The sequence below is a fragment of the Carex rostrata genome, chromosome 31 (assembly GCF_964058835.1).
Source record: "Carex rostrata chromosome 31, lpCarRost1.2, whole genome shotgun sequence".
Classification (NCBI taxonomy): domain Eukaryota; kingdom Viridiplantae; phylum Streptophyta; class Magnoliopsida; order Poales; family Cyperaceae; genus Carex; species Carex rostrata.
The window spans coordinates 1081138-1096770 of NC_135948.1; the positions used below are offsets into that span (position 1 = coordinate 1081138).

General features: G+C 35.0%; 2 protein-coding genes and 1 long non-coding RNA gene across 6 annotated transcripts; 2 read left to right on the forward strand and 1 right to left on the reverse strand.

Annotated features, from left to right (window-relative positions):
- Positions 1-2718: 2718 nt before the first annotated feature.
- Positions 2719-4695, forward strand: LOC144547567 (uncharacterized). 3 transcript variants are annotated; one of them, XR_013509107.1, is made up of 5 exons: positions 2719-3169; positions 3490-3563; positions 3943-4037; positions 4116-4316; positions 4430-4695. It is a non-coding gene; the product is annotated as an uncharacterized LOC144547567 (long non-coding RNA). The 3 variants fall into 3 exon arrangements; XR_013509106.1 differs by having other exon boundaries at positions 4150-4316; XR_013509108.1 differs by having other exon boundaries at positions 4194-4316.
- Positions 4696-9320: 4625 nt separating this feature from the next.
- LOC144547398 (calcium-binding protein CBP-like) lies at positions 9321-12673 on the forward strand. Its single transcript, XM_078296033.1, has 6 exons — positions 9321-9997; positions 10791-10918; positions 11285-11331; positions 11668-11843; positions 12249-12267; positions 12344-12673. The coding sequence occupies exons 1-6, from the start codon at positions 9426-9428 to the stop codon at positions 12446-12448; spliced, it is 1047 nt and encodes a 348-aa protein (XP_078152159.1). The 5' UTR covers positions 9321-9425; the 3' UTR covers positions 12449-12673.
- Positions 12674-13405: 732 nt separating this feature from the next.
- Positions 13406-15471, reverse strand: LOC144547397 (protein LATERAL BRANCHING OXIDOREDUCTASE 1-like). 2 transcript variants are annotated; one of them, XM_078296031.1, is made up of 4 exons: positions 15181-15471; positions 14707-14966; positions 14068-14395; positions 13406-13954 (listed from the first exon to the last, which is right to left on the reverse strand). In XM_078296031.1, the coding sequence occupies exons 1-4, from the start codon at positions 15400-15402 to the stop codon at positions 13709-13711; spliced, it is 1056 nt and encodes a 351-aa protein (XP_078152157.1). In that variant the 5' UTR covers positions 15403-15471; the 3' UTR covers positions 13406-13708. The 2 variants fall into 2 exon arrangements, with proteins under 2 accessions (XP_078152157.1, XP_078152158.1); XM_078296032.1 differs by having other exon boundaries at positions 13539-13954; positions 15174-15446.
- Positions 15472-15633: the final 162 nt, after the last annotated feature.

Consider the following 15633-nt stretch of genomic DNA (forward strand, 5'->3'; position numbering starts at 1 on the left):
AAATAAAACAATCGCAGGAACAAAAGGCATAACAAAGGCACAAATGTAAAAGTGAATAATTCATTTTTTTAAATTACAATGAGAACTATTTGAAAAAAATAATAAATGAGAAAAATATCATAAAAAATCTTATTGATCCTACAATTTGTGAAAAATTCAAGGATATTAACTAATATAATTAAATATTCAACTGTAATTACGAGTTAATAATATTTAAAATAACATCAAGATTAGTGCTACATTGAGCCTAGTATATTTAATTGATTAAATTAGTCGCATTTAATAAAATTTTGACGATAGCATGTTGTATCGAAGTTTGTAATATAAAGACTGTTGGCAAAATCACATGCTACAAAATGTAATTTTTTTGGTTCCTTTTCAAACCTAAAAAATGAAAAGATTAAAAGACAACCTAAGCTAGAGTATTAATTTTGCCCGCCTAGGGCAGCCCGTACCCTGCCCGCTCGTACCCTATACCCGGAGTATTAAAATTTAGATCCTTTGTGATTATCTTTTATATAACTAAATATTTTAAGAACGTGTTTTAAACCGATTATTTTATTAATAGAAAAAATATAAATAAAATATACTAATAAAGGGGTACATTTTTATGAGATTTTTAAATATAAGAAGAACGCTATCATTTATAACATCCATGACACTGTAGTTGAACGTTATAAACCATAACGTCCAGTTAATATGATCGTTAAACAAAAAAATGTAGTTGGACGTTATAGTTTATAACGCTTAGCTGCAGTGTTTTTTTTTTCACGATCATTAGGAATCAAATTAACTAGACGCTATTGTTTTTAACGTCCAACTACAATGTCTGAACATTATAGTTTATAACGTTCTTCTTATTTTTTAAAATTTCATAAAAACTTATCCTATTGTCAATATATTGTTTTCTATTAATAAAAAAAATCAGTGTTTTAAATAAACGTGTGTAAAGGAAAGAGAAAAAAAAAAAAAAAGAGAAAGCGTAAAAGAATTTGACCTATTTTACATTCGATTTAAAATTATAATATTTTTTAAAAGGCAATAATATTCATTCTATCGAAACAGCAGAAATACGTACACAAAAATTATAAAATTTATTGAATTATACATCTTTCCTCTTAGGTTTTTCAAATTTCGCTATTGCTTATTGCTGTTCTGAGACAAAGTAAATGAGTTCAATTGAATTCGATTACTCTGTTTTTTTTTTTTCAGAGCGTGCCGATTTTTTATAAATATTCAAAAAAATAATTAAATTTAAAAAACTAATCAAAGTTGCACCGGATTTTGAAATCTACCGAAACCGCAAAAAAAATTTGCGGTAAGTCAGTCTAAAACAGCAAAAAGATTTTGCGGTTTTTCCAAAACCAGCGCCTAAAAAAAACGGAAATTTTTTTTGCAGTTCCGATGTTTTTTCCTTTTTTCCAGATTTTTTTTATTTAAATAGAAATATTTATAATTTATTTATTTTTTGTATTGAAATATTAGAAATATTTAATATATTTCTTTAAAAATAGATGAAATACTATATAATTTGATTTATTAGAAAGACTACTACAAATAACCCGGATCAACATTTTTCATGCCGGATTTTTTGCGGCTGTAAGAAAAATTAATATATTTCTTTATGTGTTATTGGAAAAAAAATAAAAATATTTGGATTCTCAGTTATTGATCCCGGTTCAAAAGTCACTTCTAAGTAAATATAGAAAATATTGTCATCCTTCTAGTACATTTAATTTCTCAAAAATTGTATGTATTTTTGAAAAAAAACAAAAAATTTAAGTTATTTAATGATTGTTATTAAAAAGAATTCTCAAAATAGATATAACTTTTTTATAAATTAAATGTACTAGAAGGATCACAATATTTTATGTATTACCTAGAAGTGACTTTTAAACCGGGATCAATAACTCAGAATCCAAACATTTTTATTTTTTTCAATAACTCATTAAGAAATATATTAATTTTTCTTACAACCGCAAAAAATCCGGCATGAAAATTTTTGATCCGGGTTATTTGTAGCAGTCTTTCTAATAAATCAAATTATATAGTATTACATCTATTTTCAAATAAATATATTAAATATTTATAATATTTCAATAAAAAAAATTTGCAGTTTAGGTAGATTTCGAAATCGGGTACAACTTTGGTTAATTTTTTAAATTTAATTATTTTTTTGAATATTTATAAAAAATTCGGCAGGGCGTGTCTCAAGTTCGTAGTTCAAAGAAAAAAGAAGGAAACAAAAGAATAATCGGACTTCCTTATTCTTAAACAGTAACATTTGAGAAAAAAAAATAAAGAGAATTTTATACACCGAAATCAAAATGTAAATAATGTAAATTTTGACAGTGCCACCCTCTATTTTCGGAGGACACATCCTCTGTATAAACGCACCATTTTAACGCACTGTTTTGAATTTAATTTTGATCTTATCCGATCAAAATTCAGACCAACTCAGCTTATGCACTACAACAGATTTGATTTTCTGCGACCGGTATCAGAGACCGGTGCTGACGCCGGTCGCAGAAAGTTAATTTTTCCTTCCAAAAATTCGAAAATCGAAAATCAGATGAGACCAGAATTTTCTGCGACCGATATCAGAGACCGGTGATATTTCCGGTCGCTGAAAATATTTTTTTTTTTTTTTTTTTTTTTAGCGCCGAATTTTTTATGCGAAAATTTTCGCCCCCGAAACCTTATTCGCGCGCCAGACGCTATTTCTCAGCCCCAAAACCCTCTCTCCGCCAAACCTTTCTTCGTCTCTCCCATCTCCAAACCTAATACTCGGTGCGTTCCCTTCCTCTCTCCGAACGGCTCCATCTCTCGCCATCGGAAATCATCACCGCCGCCCTGTGCCATTCTCTTGCCTAAACCCATCTCTCCCATTGCCTTCCCTTCCTCTCTGCGAAACGCGAAAAACGAGCAGAAGGATCGCCTCCGCCTCCGACTGTCAGACCGTCTCCGCCTCCACTGGCCAAATCGAACTATACAAGGTTTGTCTTTCCTGGTTTGGTCAATTTCCGTTATTTCTGAGGCTATTGGGCAGTATTTGGCAACTTTGTAGGGTCAAAAATCGCTAGCACTGGACACAGCACTCGGTATGTGGCGGCTACTGTTTTCTGAGAAACACTGGCCATTGGTTGAGCACTGGTGCCAATTTCTTCAGGTTATTATTTCTTTCCCTTTTTTTTTAAATTTTCTCTTTATCTGTCTTCTGATTGCTTCAATATGGGATTTATATGAGTAAGGCTTAAATTTGTATAAAATTGCAGTCAAACAATACAACAAGGGTGGTTAGTTGTTACTCTTGTTGCTTTGGTAGCTAGGTCATGCATCAGTGTATTCCAGTATTTGATTGTGACTGGGGATATTAGTCCTATTTTAGGATTTTTTTTTTTAATTCGTTGATATTTCAGTCCCCGTGTTTGAGATAAATTGTTGGTGTTTTATATTTCAAGCACCTCCCTTTTGGTATTGATCTTATAGGTACAAAGGAGATAATTTGTGGTATAGACGAGCAAATCGTCTCTCTCTCGGGTCTCATTTTCCTCTCTTTATAGGTGATTTTCTGTTTCTTCCATCTCTCTGATTTCTCTAATTGCACACACGTCTCTAATTGCACACACGTCTCTGATTTTTTAGTTATAATAATTCTGTTGTTTGGTTCTTCTCTTTTCCTCCCAATATGGCCACTGGCACTGTAACAAATTCTCTGGTTATTTTTTGTTCTTTTATTTGCCTCATTAAATTTTTATGATATTAATGGGGGCAATGATTAATTTAACTGGTAACCTTGGCATAGGAACAATTAAAGCTGCTGTTGCAAATTGGAGGAATGGATTTTTGGGTTCAAATGAACTGCCCCATTAGTAGTCTTAACTAAAATTAATAAGAAGTAATGTCTAATCTTGGGTTTAAACAAACTGCCCCAATTGTTAGGTGTAAACTTAGCATGACTGCTTGTTGATTCGGACGGCCGTGAAACGAGGTGAAGACCTTAGTACCGGCCATATAAAGAGGAACGGTCGATTTCGGTAAGCATGTGACATATTGCAAATTAAACTTCTCATGCATGTGACATATTGCAAATTTTAATTCTGATTTTGTATTAGCAATTTGACCATTTTGGATTTGATACTTTATAAGCAATTGCCCTGTGCTGTACTGGTGCTTGCTGAATTTTCTGACAGCCGGAAACGAGGCGAGCACCTTGGTGCCGGCCGACTCTTGCTGTGGCGTGCTTGCTGAATTTTCTGACAGCCGGAGGCGTGCTGAATTTGTTGCGGCGTGCTTGCTGTGGCGTGCTTTCTCGGGTAATTTCAAGCACCTCCCTTTTTCTTGATTGATTGTTGCTCGAGATGTGATTAGTGGTTTTACGGGAGTTAAGTCATTTTGTCTGACAACATCTGTTTTGGGCATGTAACAGTATCGATTCAAGATTACTCAAAGAGGCGGTGTTGATTAGTGGTTATAGTATTTTTTTCTTTTAGTACATATGTAAAGCTTAGTTACTGGTAAAAAATAAACTAATGTGTAACAATTTGGTGCTATACATGTTGTTATTGGGTCCTTTGGCATAACAATCGTTCCAAATAATTACCTTGCTTAACAGGAGCATGGATACAATTTCTTTATATTTCATGACTGGAGAATTGAGAATTGTGAGGAATATGTGCTTTTTTTTATATTTCATGACTTGAGAATTTTGAGGATATTGTAATTGATGCTATGGCAAAATTAGAATTGTTGTGTTGATATTGTTACCGTTGTATCTCAAATAAAAATCGTAATTTTGTATGATATTTGATGTTACATTTGAATCGATCTATTGTGTATGTTTTGAGAAAAATAAAATGAAAAAAAATCCAAAAAACTAACAGAAAAGTAAATAACAAAAAAAAACTGACATAATAGTATCAGCGACCGGGTTTTGATTTTCAGAGACCGTTTTTTGGTCGCAGATACATCTTCGTGACGTCAGCAAAAAACAACAGCGACAAAAAAAAATAGGTCGCAGAAAAAGTATCAGCGACCGGATAACGTCATTCAGCGACCGGTGACGTCATCGATTGAGTATCTGCGACAATACTTTCAGCGACCGGGGTATCAGCGACCGGAATTAACTTTCTGAGACCGGAATAACTATCTGCGACCGGCGACATGACTATCAGAGACCGGAAAACCGGTCTCTGATAGCCTTTTCTGCTGTAGTGATGCAAGCGCATTCGTGCGAATAAAAATTGAAATCTAAATTTAAAATTTGAGTTAACTATGCAAATTCTCATTCCCTTCCCGCTCTTGGCACGGGATCAGAAATTAATCTACTAAAAGAATTTGGGTTCTCTGATAGTGATATAGGGAAATTATTGTTGAATGGTGGTGGTTTCATGCATGGAAGCTTAGATTCTATAAGGGCAGTCAAACTGAGGAGCTAGGTATGTATTTCATCGATCATTGCAGCAAAGAAACATTGGAAAGGAAAATACAGTTCTTTAAGAAGACATGCATGTGACTGGTCAGAGAGGAAGAGTTTTATTCTGTTTTCAAGAAATTTCCGAATATATTCGGATATTCTGAGGAGAAAGTGAAGTCAACCATGGAGTTCCTTACCAGAAAAACCAAGCTTGACCCGAGTAGTATATTCTCTAATCCTTCATTGCTTTGCCATAGCCTTGAAAAAAAGGTTGGTGACGAGGCATCATGTGCTGATGAGCACCTTGGAATACAATTGTGGTTTTAGCATTGCGATGAGAATAAATGAAGAGAAGTTTATTGTCACATGAAAAGTGTTGGATTGTATTATAATATACTTGTCTGTTTGACTAGATTTGCAAAATATATATTTATTGAATTTAATAATTTTCTTAAATTAAGATATGCACAGTTTCATAGGATTTTCTTTAATTGCAACAAGACTATTGAGACTTTCTTCTTTGTCTTTGAAATAATTAGCTGCACCATTGTTTCAATAAAGATTAAAACTTTAAAATCAATATCTACTCTTCAGAAGTTTTTCAAAAAGTGGTTATATGTCCAAATCGGACACTCGAGCGCTGAGATACGCCAGTTTGAAAATTGCTGAAGTTCCACAACACTTTATAAGCGTTGTAACGAGTCATAGGCATGGCTCTGGAAGTTTTGGCGGAAATGTGGACCTCATAAATGAATTATTCCATTGTACCACGGTTACAACCGTTATAACGCATAATATCGAGTTGCTTACACACCGTTTGTATTTTGGCCGCCGTTTGGTCATACGAACTCCGATTTGAGTGAATTAAAACTTGAAATTTCCAGGAGACCGAGATCTACAACTTTCATGTGTTAACTTTATTCAAATTATGAATTTATGGGTTGATATGGTCCGTGGAATACAGATCTCAAATATTGTAACGTATATAAACCTAGATTTACTTCTCTCCCTATATATAGAAGCAAACCTTCAAAGACGTAGGCGTTAGTGTTGAACTCCGTAAACAACTCTCGTGTCAAGTGTTTATTAACCCTTCTATTTATTTTATGCACACTTGCTTAGTTTAAGTTTTTTTTTTTTTAGGCCAAGAATAATACATACACACGTTAATTAAAATACTTTAGTTTAAAATTTAAAAAGACCTCATATTCACCCCCTCTAGGAGCCTTAGGAACCAACAAGTGATATTAGAGCAGTGTTACTCAAATTAAGACACACTTAATTTGAGTTTTATCGATTCAAAATGGCACCAACTAGATCTGTTAGAGAGCCTCCAACATTGAGCAATAAAACCAAGAGATTTAGCCATTGAAAAAGAGTGATGATCAATTACCTAAACGTAATTGAGGTTTGAGATATTATTGAAAAAGGTAACTAGGGTTTATTGAGAAGAAAAATAAAAATAAAAACTGGATGCCAGAGTTAAAGCAAGGGAGGAGTATATTTACATAAAGTTTATTTTTAGTTACAACTTCAAATTTTACAATTCAAAATTAATTATCTTGAAAAAAATCTTCATTAGATTGTCTTTCCTCATTTTCTAAAAAATACATGATCATCAGACCGAAATAGATATTTCAAGCTGCTTGGTACCAACTAGTGGGACCTAAAACAATTTTTCTTATTTTATACTGATTTTTTTTTTCCATTGTTTGTTGCTGTCATATTAAATTAGATGTTTGAAACAATGTTAATCAATGAACGTACAACTTAATTTATCAGATCTAGTCATCGGATCAATTTTATCCCCCTTTAATACCAAGTAGAATTCTCACTCGGGGTGCCTAAAACGATGTGATGTTAATTCGCAAAATGCTACATTCTTGGTTCCGGTTTGATTCAATGTCATCTCGGCTGACTGGTGACTGTCCTGGTTCGGTTTGATTCAGTGCCCTCTTCTTTCTCCTCTCTGAGCGGTGACTGTCCCATTCCGGTTTGATTTAGTGCCTCTCGGCTGTGAATCCTTCTAGGCAGCGTCAAATTCGAAAAGAATAAGACGTTTCGGCCTCAAGGAAGTGTTCGATTATGCAACTCGAAGAAATTACTGCTGTGTCTACATTATCAGAGAAGAAAATCGGAAGGCCCACTTACTTGTTATTCGGGCACGAATATACTAATTCGCATTCTCTGACTTCACGTATCTTTTATTTCTAGACATAGCAAATTAGATAATTGTACAAGTAGCTTAATGTATAAGTTTTAATGCTTTTCAATTTAAACAAAAAAATCATATGTAATAGCTACTTTGTAAATCATTAGATCAATGCAATTGCCTACGGACTTTCTCAAAAAAAAAAAAAAAAAAAAAAAAGCAAAGGCGCAAAAATGCATTTTCGAGTTGTTCTATAACAACGCTAACGCGGTAACGTACTAACGCGTATTATATTTATTTATTGGGTTGGGAATTTCTAGATTCAGCATCACATGCATTTACTTTGCACAGAAACATATAAGATATTTTACTATGTTCCAAGAATCAACACAGAATAGTTACATATATATTTTATTATATCTGTATACAATATTTAAGAAGTAATAAGATGTCAAAGTAAAAGTTTGGAGTTCAACATGTTAGTGTACAAAAACTAGAAAATTAAATATATAATTCTTCTTGAATGACAAATAGAATTATTAAGGAAAAAAATCAAATAATATTAAAATACAGCGCGTTGTCATCACAATACGGAATTCGTATCCTCTCCATTATAACAAAAGTGAATCTTTTGAGTAAATGAATTTCAACCGTTCAATCTGTCTTAAGATTCGTGCAGACTAAATCTGCACTAATATTAAAAAATCCCCTATTTTATAAACAAGTGCTGGATTGAATCCGTTTAAAATCAGACGGTTCAGATTCATTAACTCAAAAAGATTCCTTTTGAGTTAATGCAGAGGATAAGCATTCCACAATACGTGTCTGATGCATTAATATACATATTAAATACGGACACGGATCACGTATCAGTGTAACACAAGTACATAACACTTTACCGTGTACTAACCGCGTAAAAACAGCCGCGTTGTTGTCAGAAAACCAGAGCCGTTTTTTATGCAAGATGGTCCCACTCAAATAAATAAAAAAGTTACGGAGACCACTAATTGTCCGCTCGATGAAATAAATATCGAAATTAATCGTAGAGCAACGTAACCTTCAACCCTGGCCGTTAGATCGAGATTTCGATTATTAGGTCACCAAATTCAGCTAATCCCTGCTATGATCCAAGGGAGAAGAGCTGAAGCTCATCAGATTAAGAAACATATGTGCTTGTCTTTATTTGCCTTTAAATATCCAGTTCTTCTTTTGACCCTGACAGCCTACCTATGGTTTTAATTTCTAAAAAACAAACTTATCGAACATGCTGGATACAGAATTCGCATCCTCTGGAATATCAAATTGCGTGGACTAATTTCTATAAAATCACAACCGTTCAAATACGTTCTACACGAATCTCAAAGCACAAATAATACTGGCCCTATGCCATATCCTAATAGGCACCGTACACGTCAGTCACGTACGCGGTGAGATATCTCAGAGGATACACGGGTTCCCACAATACGAATTCGCACCCTCTGAGATATCTCATATTTTGCGCTACTCTTTGGAAAATCTCAACCGTTCCAATACGTTCTACGCGAATCTCAAAGCTCAAATAATACTGGCCCCCCGTCATCCCCGAATAGGCACCGGACACGTCGGTCACGCAAAAATACGAGATATCTTAGAGAATACGCACTCCCATAATACCATTAACCATTCCCTATAAGACACCCGATTATATAAAATGAAGAACAAAAAATAATTCGAATAACAAAGTCAAAACCCTCTTAATCGTGATCCGAATCCTCGCCTCGATAAGAATACTTTACTCATAGGCCTGTTTTCTTTGATCAGCCTTCTTCCATAGACTCCTCCTCGATCAATCCAGTACAGTTCTTCCTTCAACCAACCATGTCGTACCCTCCCCCAGGTCAGGGATACCCTTACGGCGCACCCAATCCGTACGCCACCGCGCCACCGTACGGCAGCCCTCCTGCCCCCTCCGCACCGTACGCTCCTCCCAAGAGTGACGAGAGAGGTAGCGGCTATGGCGGCGCTACACCTCCTTACGGTGCTCCCTACGGTGCACCTCCGACTGGAGAGAAACCGCACAAGGAAGGAAAGGATAAGTATGGGAGCGGGAGCAGTGGGGGTACTTATGGAGCGCCTCCGCCGACCTATGGGGCCCCACCGTCAGCGCCTTATGGAGGATCGGCACCACCATCCGGACCATACGGTGCGCCACCATCACAGGCCGGACCATACGGCGCTCCACCACCACAGGCCGGACCATACGGTGCACCGCCACCATATGGCGCGCCACCACCACAGGCCGGACCATACGGTGCGCCTCCACAGCCGAGTGCTTATGGGGCACCACCCCCAGCTGGGTATGGTATCAGCCCGTTTGGTTCATTACTGCCCTCACAATTCGCACCGGGTACAGATCCGAATGTGATTGCATGCTTTCAGGCAGCTGATAGGTATGAATTTCTCTCGTTTAAAACTTTTAATGGATCAAAGATCAAATTAAGTATGCATATGCATCCTCTTAGCTATGTCCACATTTTTGGGTGAATTGTGCATATTTTAGTTTGTTTTGTATCAGATCAACTGGATGAAAATTGACTGCGCCAAAATGAACTTCCAGTCCTTTATTTTTCAACCACTTGATTTGTACATAAAAGTAAAAGGTTCTTAAATTTGAAATGCACAGCATCACTTTGAAAGTATATCAAGGTCATTGGTTTTAACATTTGTGTGATGGCAATTATACAGTTTTATTTTGTTTAAGAACCCTCTTGATGAGCTTAGGGACACTGATGTTAACCTTAGAACAATGATGAACATGTTATGGTATCTCCAATTTCGAATCTGACTCACAAGTATATCTTAGAGAAATGAAAATAAGATGAACATGAAATACTTTTCCTAAAATTTAAATTTTTGGCAGGTTTGGTCTTATTAGAAGCACAATATGCTAGTTTTGTTGTTTAAGAGATAAAAGTAACATGTATTAAGTTCTGATTTGGCACTTTCAAAGAGTTGAAACCCGAACAGTAAATATGTATGGCATATTTGAGGTGCGATAGTTTGTATGCATTTTTAAATTTGTAATTATGGAGTCCCTGTCACCTAGCTGCGTCTGGTTTGTTATGTGAACGAAGATAAGGGGTACATAATTCCAAAAGGTTAATAAGGAATTGAATCGCAAACAGTAATTGCCAATTTCAGCACAGTTACTATAAATGAGTTTTAAATTGACATTAACTGAAGGGACGGGAGTGGGATGATAGATGACAAGGAGCTACAACAGGCTCTGTCAGGCTACAACCAAACCTTCAGTCTGAGGACAGTGCACCTCCTCATGTACCTCTTCACAAATACTAATGTTCGCAAGATAGGTATGCTCATTTGAGAAGCTAGTTCACTCTATTTTTTTTGTTTCTTCATGTTGTTATTTCATTACAAGAGAGCACTGAGGTTTTTTTTTTTTGGTGGGGGTGGTATTGTTTTTGTGAGCATCGTTCATTGACTCTGAAAAACAATTTCTCTTGGTTGAGAGCATTACTGGCATGTACCTTGTTCATCATTTATCTTTTTTTTTTTTGTGCCCTGTATTTGTTTTTAGTTGTGCATTAAATGACATTTGATTGAGGTAGCAGCATAGCAAATCAATCTGGTTCTTAGTAGCTACTGCATGTGACTACATAGTACGGTAAACTGTGGTTCCTCTCGATTAATATTTTAATTGTCTTTTGCTTTTGCAGGGCCAAAGGAGTTCACTTCAGTATTTTACAGTCTTCAAAACTGGAGGGTATGACATTTATCTCTCTATTTTCCTTTTATGGTATTATGTGTCTTTTGAGAAAACTTTATGTATGCCCTCCAATGCACTGCTTTATCATGTAATAATGTGGAATGAAGTGAAAATATCTTGAGCATTTCTTTTAAAACATGATTTCTAGAATGTTAGTTCACCCAACTTTTTTCAGTGGCACCCAAATTAGCCCCTTCTATATTGAAGGAACCTTTTCTTGTTTTTCAATTTCTTTTGGGGTCTATTTAATACCATTGACATACTGCACACATTAAATTGCCTCTTTTCTGTCTAAATGAGTTGATAAAAATTAATATTTTTACTTCTTGGCAGTCTATTTTTGAGAGATTTGACCGTGACAGGAGTGGCAAAATTGACCCATCAGAGCTTAAAGAAGCACTCCTTAGCCTTGGATATTCTGTTTCTCCGGTCGTTCTGGATCTGCTTGTGTCAAAATTTGACAAAAGTGGAGGCAAGAACAAGGCCATTGAGTATGATAATTTCATCGAGTGAGTTCCCTGTAGACTAAAATAATAACTATTATTGTCAATAAATGTTTGGGTGGAAGTTCTTAGATTAACTGTGTAGGCATTGGCTTATTGGGATCGTAAGTTTTTCCTTGTAGTACTTGGAACAGAAAATCAACATTATACACTGGACTTGGATTTATAACCAAAAATGTGTTTTCCTGATTTTGTCCCCGAGGCGGCGCCGTAGAAACTGAAGTGGATTGCTCCGTAGCAATACTCATTTTTAAATAGGAGTTCTTTTATTTCTTTATTTATTTCAGTGTGATCTAATTCAATTTTGGACTATATGATTTGTTTTCAAATTTTGTATAATAAGCATATTCAATGTCAGATATGCCAATCACTACAATAGCGAACTAACTTTGATCTTCTTTTTGGATGCAGGTGTTGCCTCACAGTGAAGGTATCCACTAAACCTATGCAAATATAAATTTTGTTTTTTTAATATCTGGCAAATACTAATTCTTACTGTTAAACAGGGTTTGACTGAGAAGTTCAAGGAAAAAGACACGACCTTCTCTGGCTCTGCATCGTTTACATATGAGGCCTTTATGTTGACAGTTTTACCCTTCCTCATAGCTTGAACCTGTTAACTTGTGTAAGAAAGCTTGAAGCATTTTCAAAAGTTAAATCCAATCAGCAGATTTCTTTTTTCCATGAGCTTTGCTTGTTTTCATGTTTTCAATGTTTTCAATGTAATGTAATGTTAGTTGTAGAGATGTTGTTTACTTTTTTGTGGCAGTTGTATTATTAATCTTGTGCAAACTAATTCATCAACCTTGGAAATGCATGTATTGTTATTTTTGGAAGCCTTGAATTAATTTTTTATGGAGCTATACATAAATCTTAATGCCAACAAGGCGCTTGAAGGAAGTAGAGAAGATGAAGGTATTAGGTCAGAGTTCACAATAGTTCTTCGGAATGAAAAAAAATATTGAAGTAGAGAAAATATCAACAAAAAAAAAACAATTGCACAGCTGACAAGTGAAGAAAATATTGTTGAACATATCGAAACGCCACCGCGCAAGTAGATGATGATACCAGACAACGCTGAGGATAAATGATGACGTGGCTGTTTTTGTTTGAACTTTGAAGCCTGATATAGATAGAATGAATCAATCACATTTATTAGAACGACTGAACGAGTCCCACAACTGACCAAGACCAAGTAAAATGGGGTACAGCATTGAAATATGAGATAAACTATCTCAATTGAACAGGCTGACCAATATGATGCAATATCAATATGAGAAAGTAACATAAGTTTTAGTTTTGTTGGACTGTCCTGGAGCCTTCTGCTCTAGTTTACCTTTCTCCTTAAATTAAATGTGTCAATTTTTTAATTCGTTTCTAAATTAACACATATAATTCAAATCAATTTAATTGCGTGTGTATAAAATATGAAAGTTTGACTTCATTTGATAGCCACTAAGAAAAAGGGTTAAATCGGTAAAATTTAATCTGTTAATTTTGTTAGGTTTTAATGCATTTCATAATAAAATTGAAATGATATAATTTTTTTATACTCATATAATATGATATATATAAAATATTCAACCAATTAATTTTATTAATTTAAGTTTAAAAATATAAAATATTCTTAAATTTTAGTTTATTAACACCACTACACCATTGATCACGAATATAGAATCCCTATTCATACACAACTATCAGTAATTGAACAAAAGTTACGATATGCAAAAGAAGAAAAAAGAAATAAGCACCACCTTAAAATATATATATATATATAAAAGAAAAGAAAACTAAATACAAACTTTGAAGATAATCCAGGAAAGTAGAAACACATCTTATTCAGGATTCCTTGCTGTTTTGCTCTATTTTTCTTATTCAACTTTGAACCCGTCAACAGTGCGACCCCCACGAGTGAACGTGTCGAACAAAGCAGTTGCGTAGTCTTTGACCGTAACCTTCTTGTACAAAGCAGGTCTCTCCTCACTAACCAGTGCATCAGCAGGCTGCAGTTCTTTCTCTGGTCCCGGTCCATAAAACATAACCACAGATATCCTGTCATGCTCAGTATTCGTTAAGACACGATGTAACGGGCTCTTGATACTTCCGTTACTGATCATCTACGAAAGAAAAATAAAAAATATATAAAATGAAGGATACATGATCTAATCAAAATGCCAATTGATGGCTTTGAATGAAAATAAAATGAAAGACACCAATTGAAGGAATTTACCTCCATATGATCTCCAAGGATGATAAGCAACGAATTAGGAACAGTCGGTATATCGACCCATTCATTATCTTTTTCTACTTGAAGGCCACCGACGTTCTTGTCTAGAAGAAGAATTGTCATGACAGAGCCATCAGAATGAGGCTTGATCCCATATACCGCATCTGGTTGTGTACAATGCGGGTAATTGGTAAATCGAGCATAAATTTCGGCCTTTTCATCTAATTGGTCAACGAAGAAATCTTCCTTGAGCTCCAATTGCTTTTCAATGGACTTGAGGATGTAATCACCAACTCGTTTGCTCTCAATGGTAAATTCATGCAAAATGTCCCTGCGAAAGCCTAGCTATGTTATGCATATAGTATCGCAATATTGGTAAACAAAACAAAATAAAATATAATGTTTTATTGGATATACCCAATGACAGAAAAGTACGGTATCAATAACAAAAAAAATGTTAGTGGCTTTCATTTCTAAGATATCACTTTTGTTTTCCACTCAACCCCTTATGATTTAGTGAAATTAGAGAAATTTTTTTTAAGTTTGTTTTTGGAGGGTTTCTTTGCAGCACTCAAATACTGGTAAAATGCTACAAGTTGGAATTAAATCATTAATAGCTATGTTCTCAAAGCAAAACATTACCTGAATTTTGTGGGAATTTCAGGCCAAAGGGAGAGATCTCTCTTGTCTTCTGGATGCACTAAAAGATACAACCGATCGTTCCAATCAAGCGTCTGCTCATCGCTCACCACATTATCATTTCCATATCCTTCATATTGGAAATGCTTGCCATCTTTGATGTTAGTGTACCTCTGCCTTTCTACCACAGGTAGAGCAAAGAATTCTTTTGTCACTTCTAACACCTCATCCAAGAACGAGAATGGTATCTCATGGCCTATAGCCTAATCAAGTTTGTCATGATGAAATGAAGTGTTGATGAATTTACAAATAAACTTCAAATAGAAATGAATCAGAATTTTCAGAAAAAAAAAAATCCTAGATGAAAGGATAATTTGAAAATTTTATATTAAATTTGTATGCAGACTTACTAATATACAACAAGTGGATCAAGTAGAGAAAGAATAATAGCTTTAATTAATTTTTCTTACTACATACAAGGAAAAGGCCCCAGGACTTGGCAGCTGACAATAGTTTGGCCAATTCATCTTCACCATCTGATTTTGATAGATGGCTGAGATCAATGACCGGGATAGAGCATCCCGGCAATGAACCATTGATCAGATGATTCTCTTTGGAAAGGAGGTAACGGCATGGTGGATCCTGGCCGTTCAGAGCCAGCTCCTGTACTAATTTTAATCCACTTTCCTTCTCTGCCATGATAGACTGACTAGTAAGATTTGCTCTCACAGTTCATTTTCTCCAAAGCAAACTAGACCTACTGGCCTTATATCATACAACGAAACAGAAACAGATATTTCCAATTGGGAAAGTGACGTTCAGATCAATTATTGTTGTATACTTTAGTAGTTGGTGTGACGCACATCTTTTGTACTGTTCTATATCTTTGTACATTTGGAAATTGATACTCTGTGGTGAAACATTTGGGCT

Coding starts and splice junctions, on each gene's coding strand:
- LOC144547397 (XM_078296031.1), bottom strand. CDS start 15,402: ATGGCAGAGAAGGAAAGTGGATTAAAATTAGTACAGGAGCTGGCTCTG. Junction 14,967..15,180: donor AGTCCTGGGGCCTTTTCCTT/GTATGTAGTAAG, acceptor AAACTTGATTAG/GCTATAGGCCATGAGATACC. Junction 14,396..14,706: donor GAAATTCCCACAAAATTCAG/GTAATGTTTTGC, acceptor AGGCTTTCGCAG/GGACATTTTGCATGAATTTA.
- LOC144547398 (XM_078296033.1), top strand. CDS start 9,426: ATGTCGTACCCTCCCCCAGGTCAGGGATACCCTTACGGCGCACCCAAT. Junction 9,998..10,790: donor TGCTTTCAGGCAGCTGATAG/GTATGAATTTCT, acceptor CATTAACTGAAG/GGACGGGAGTGGGATGATAG. Junction 10,919..11,284: donor TACTAATGTTCGCAAGATAG/GTATGCTCATTT, acceptor TTGCTTTTGCAG/GGCCAAAGGAGTTCACTTCA.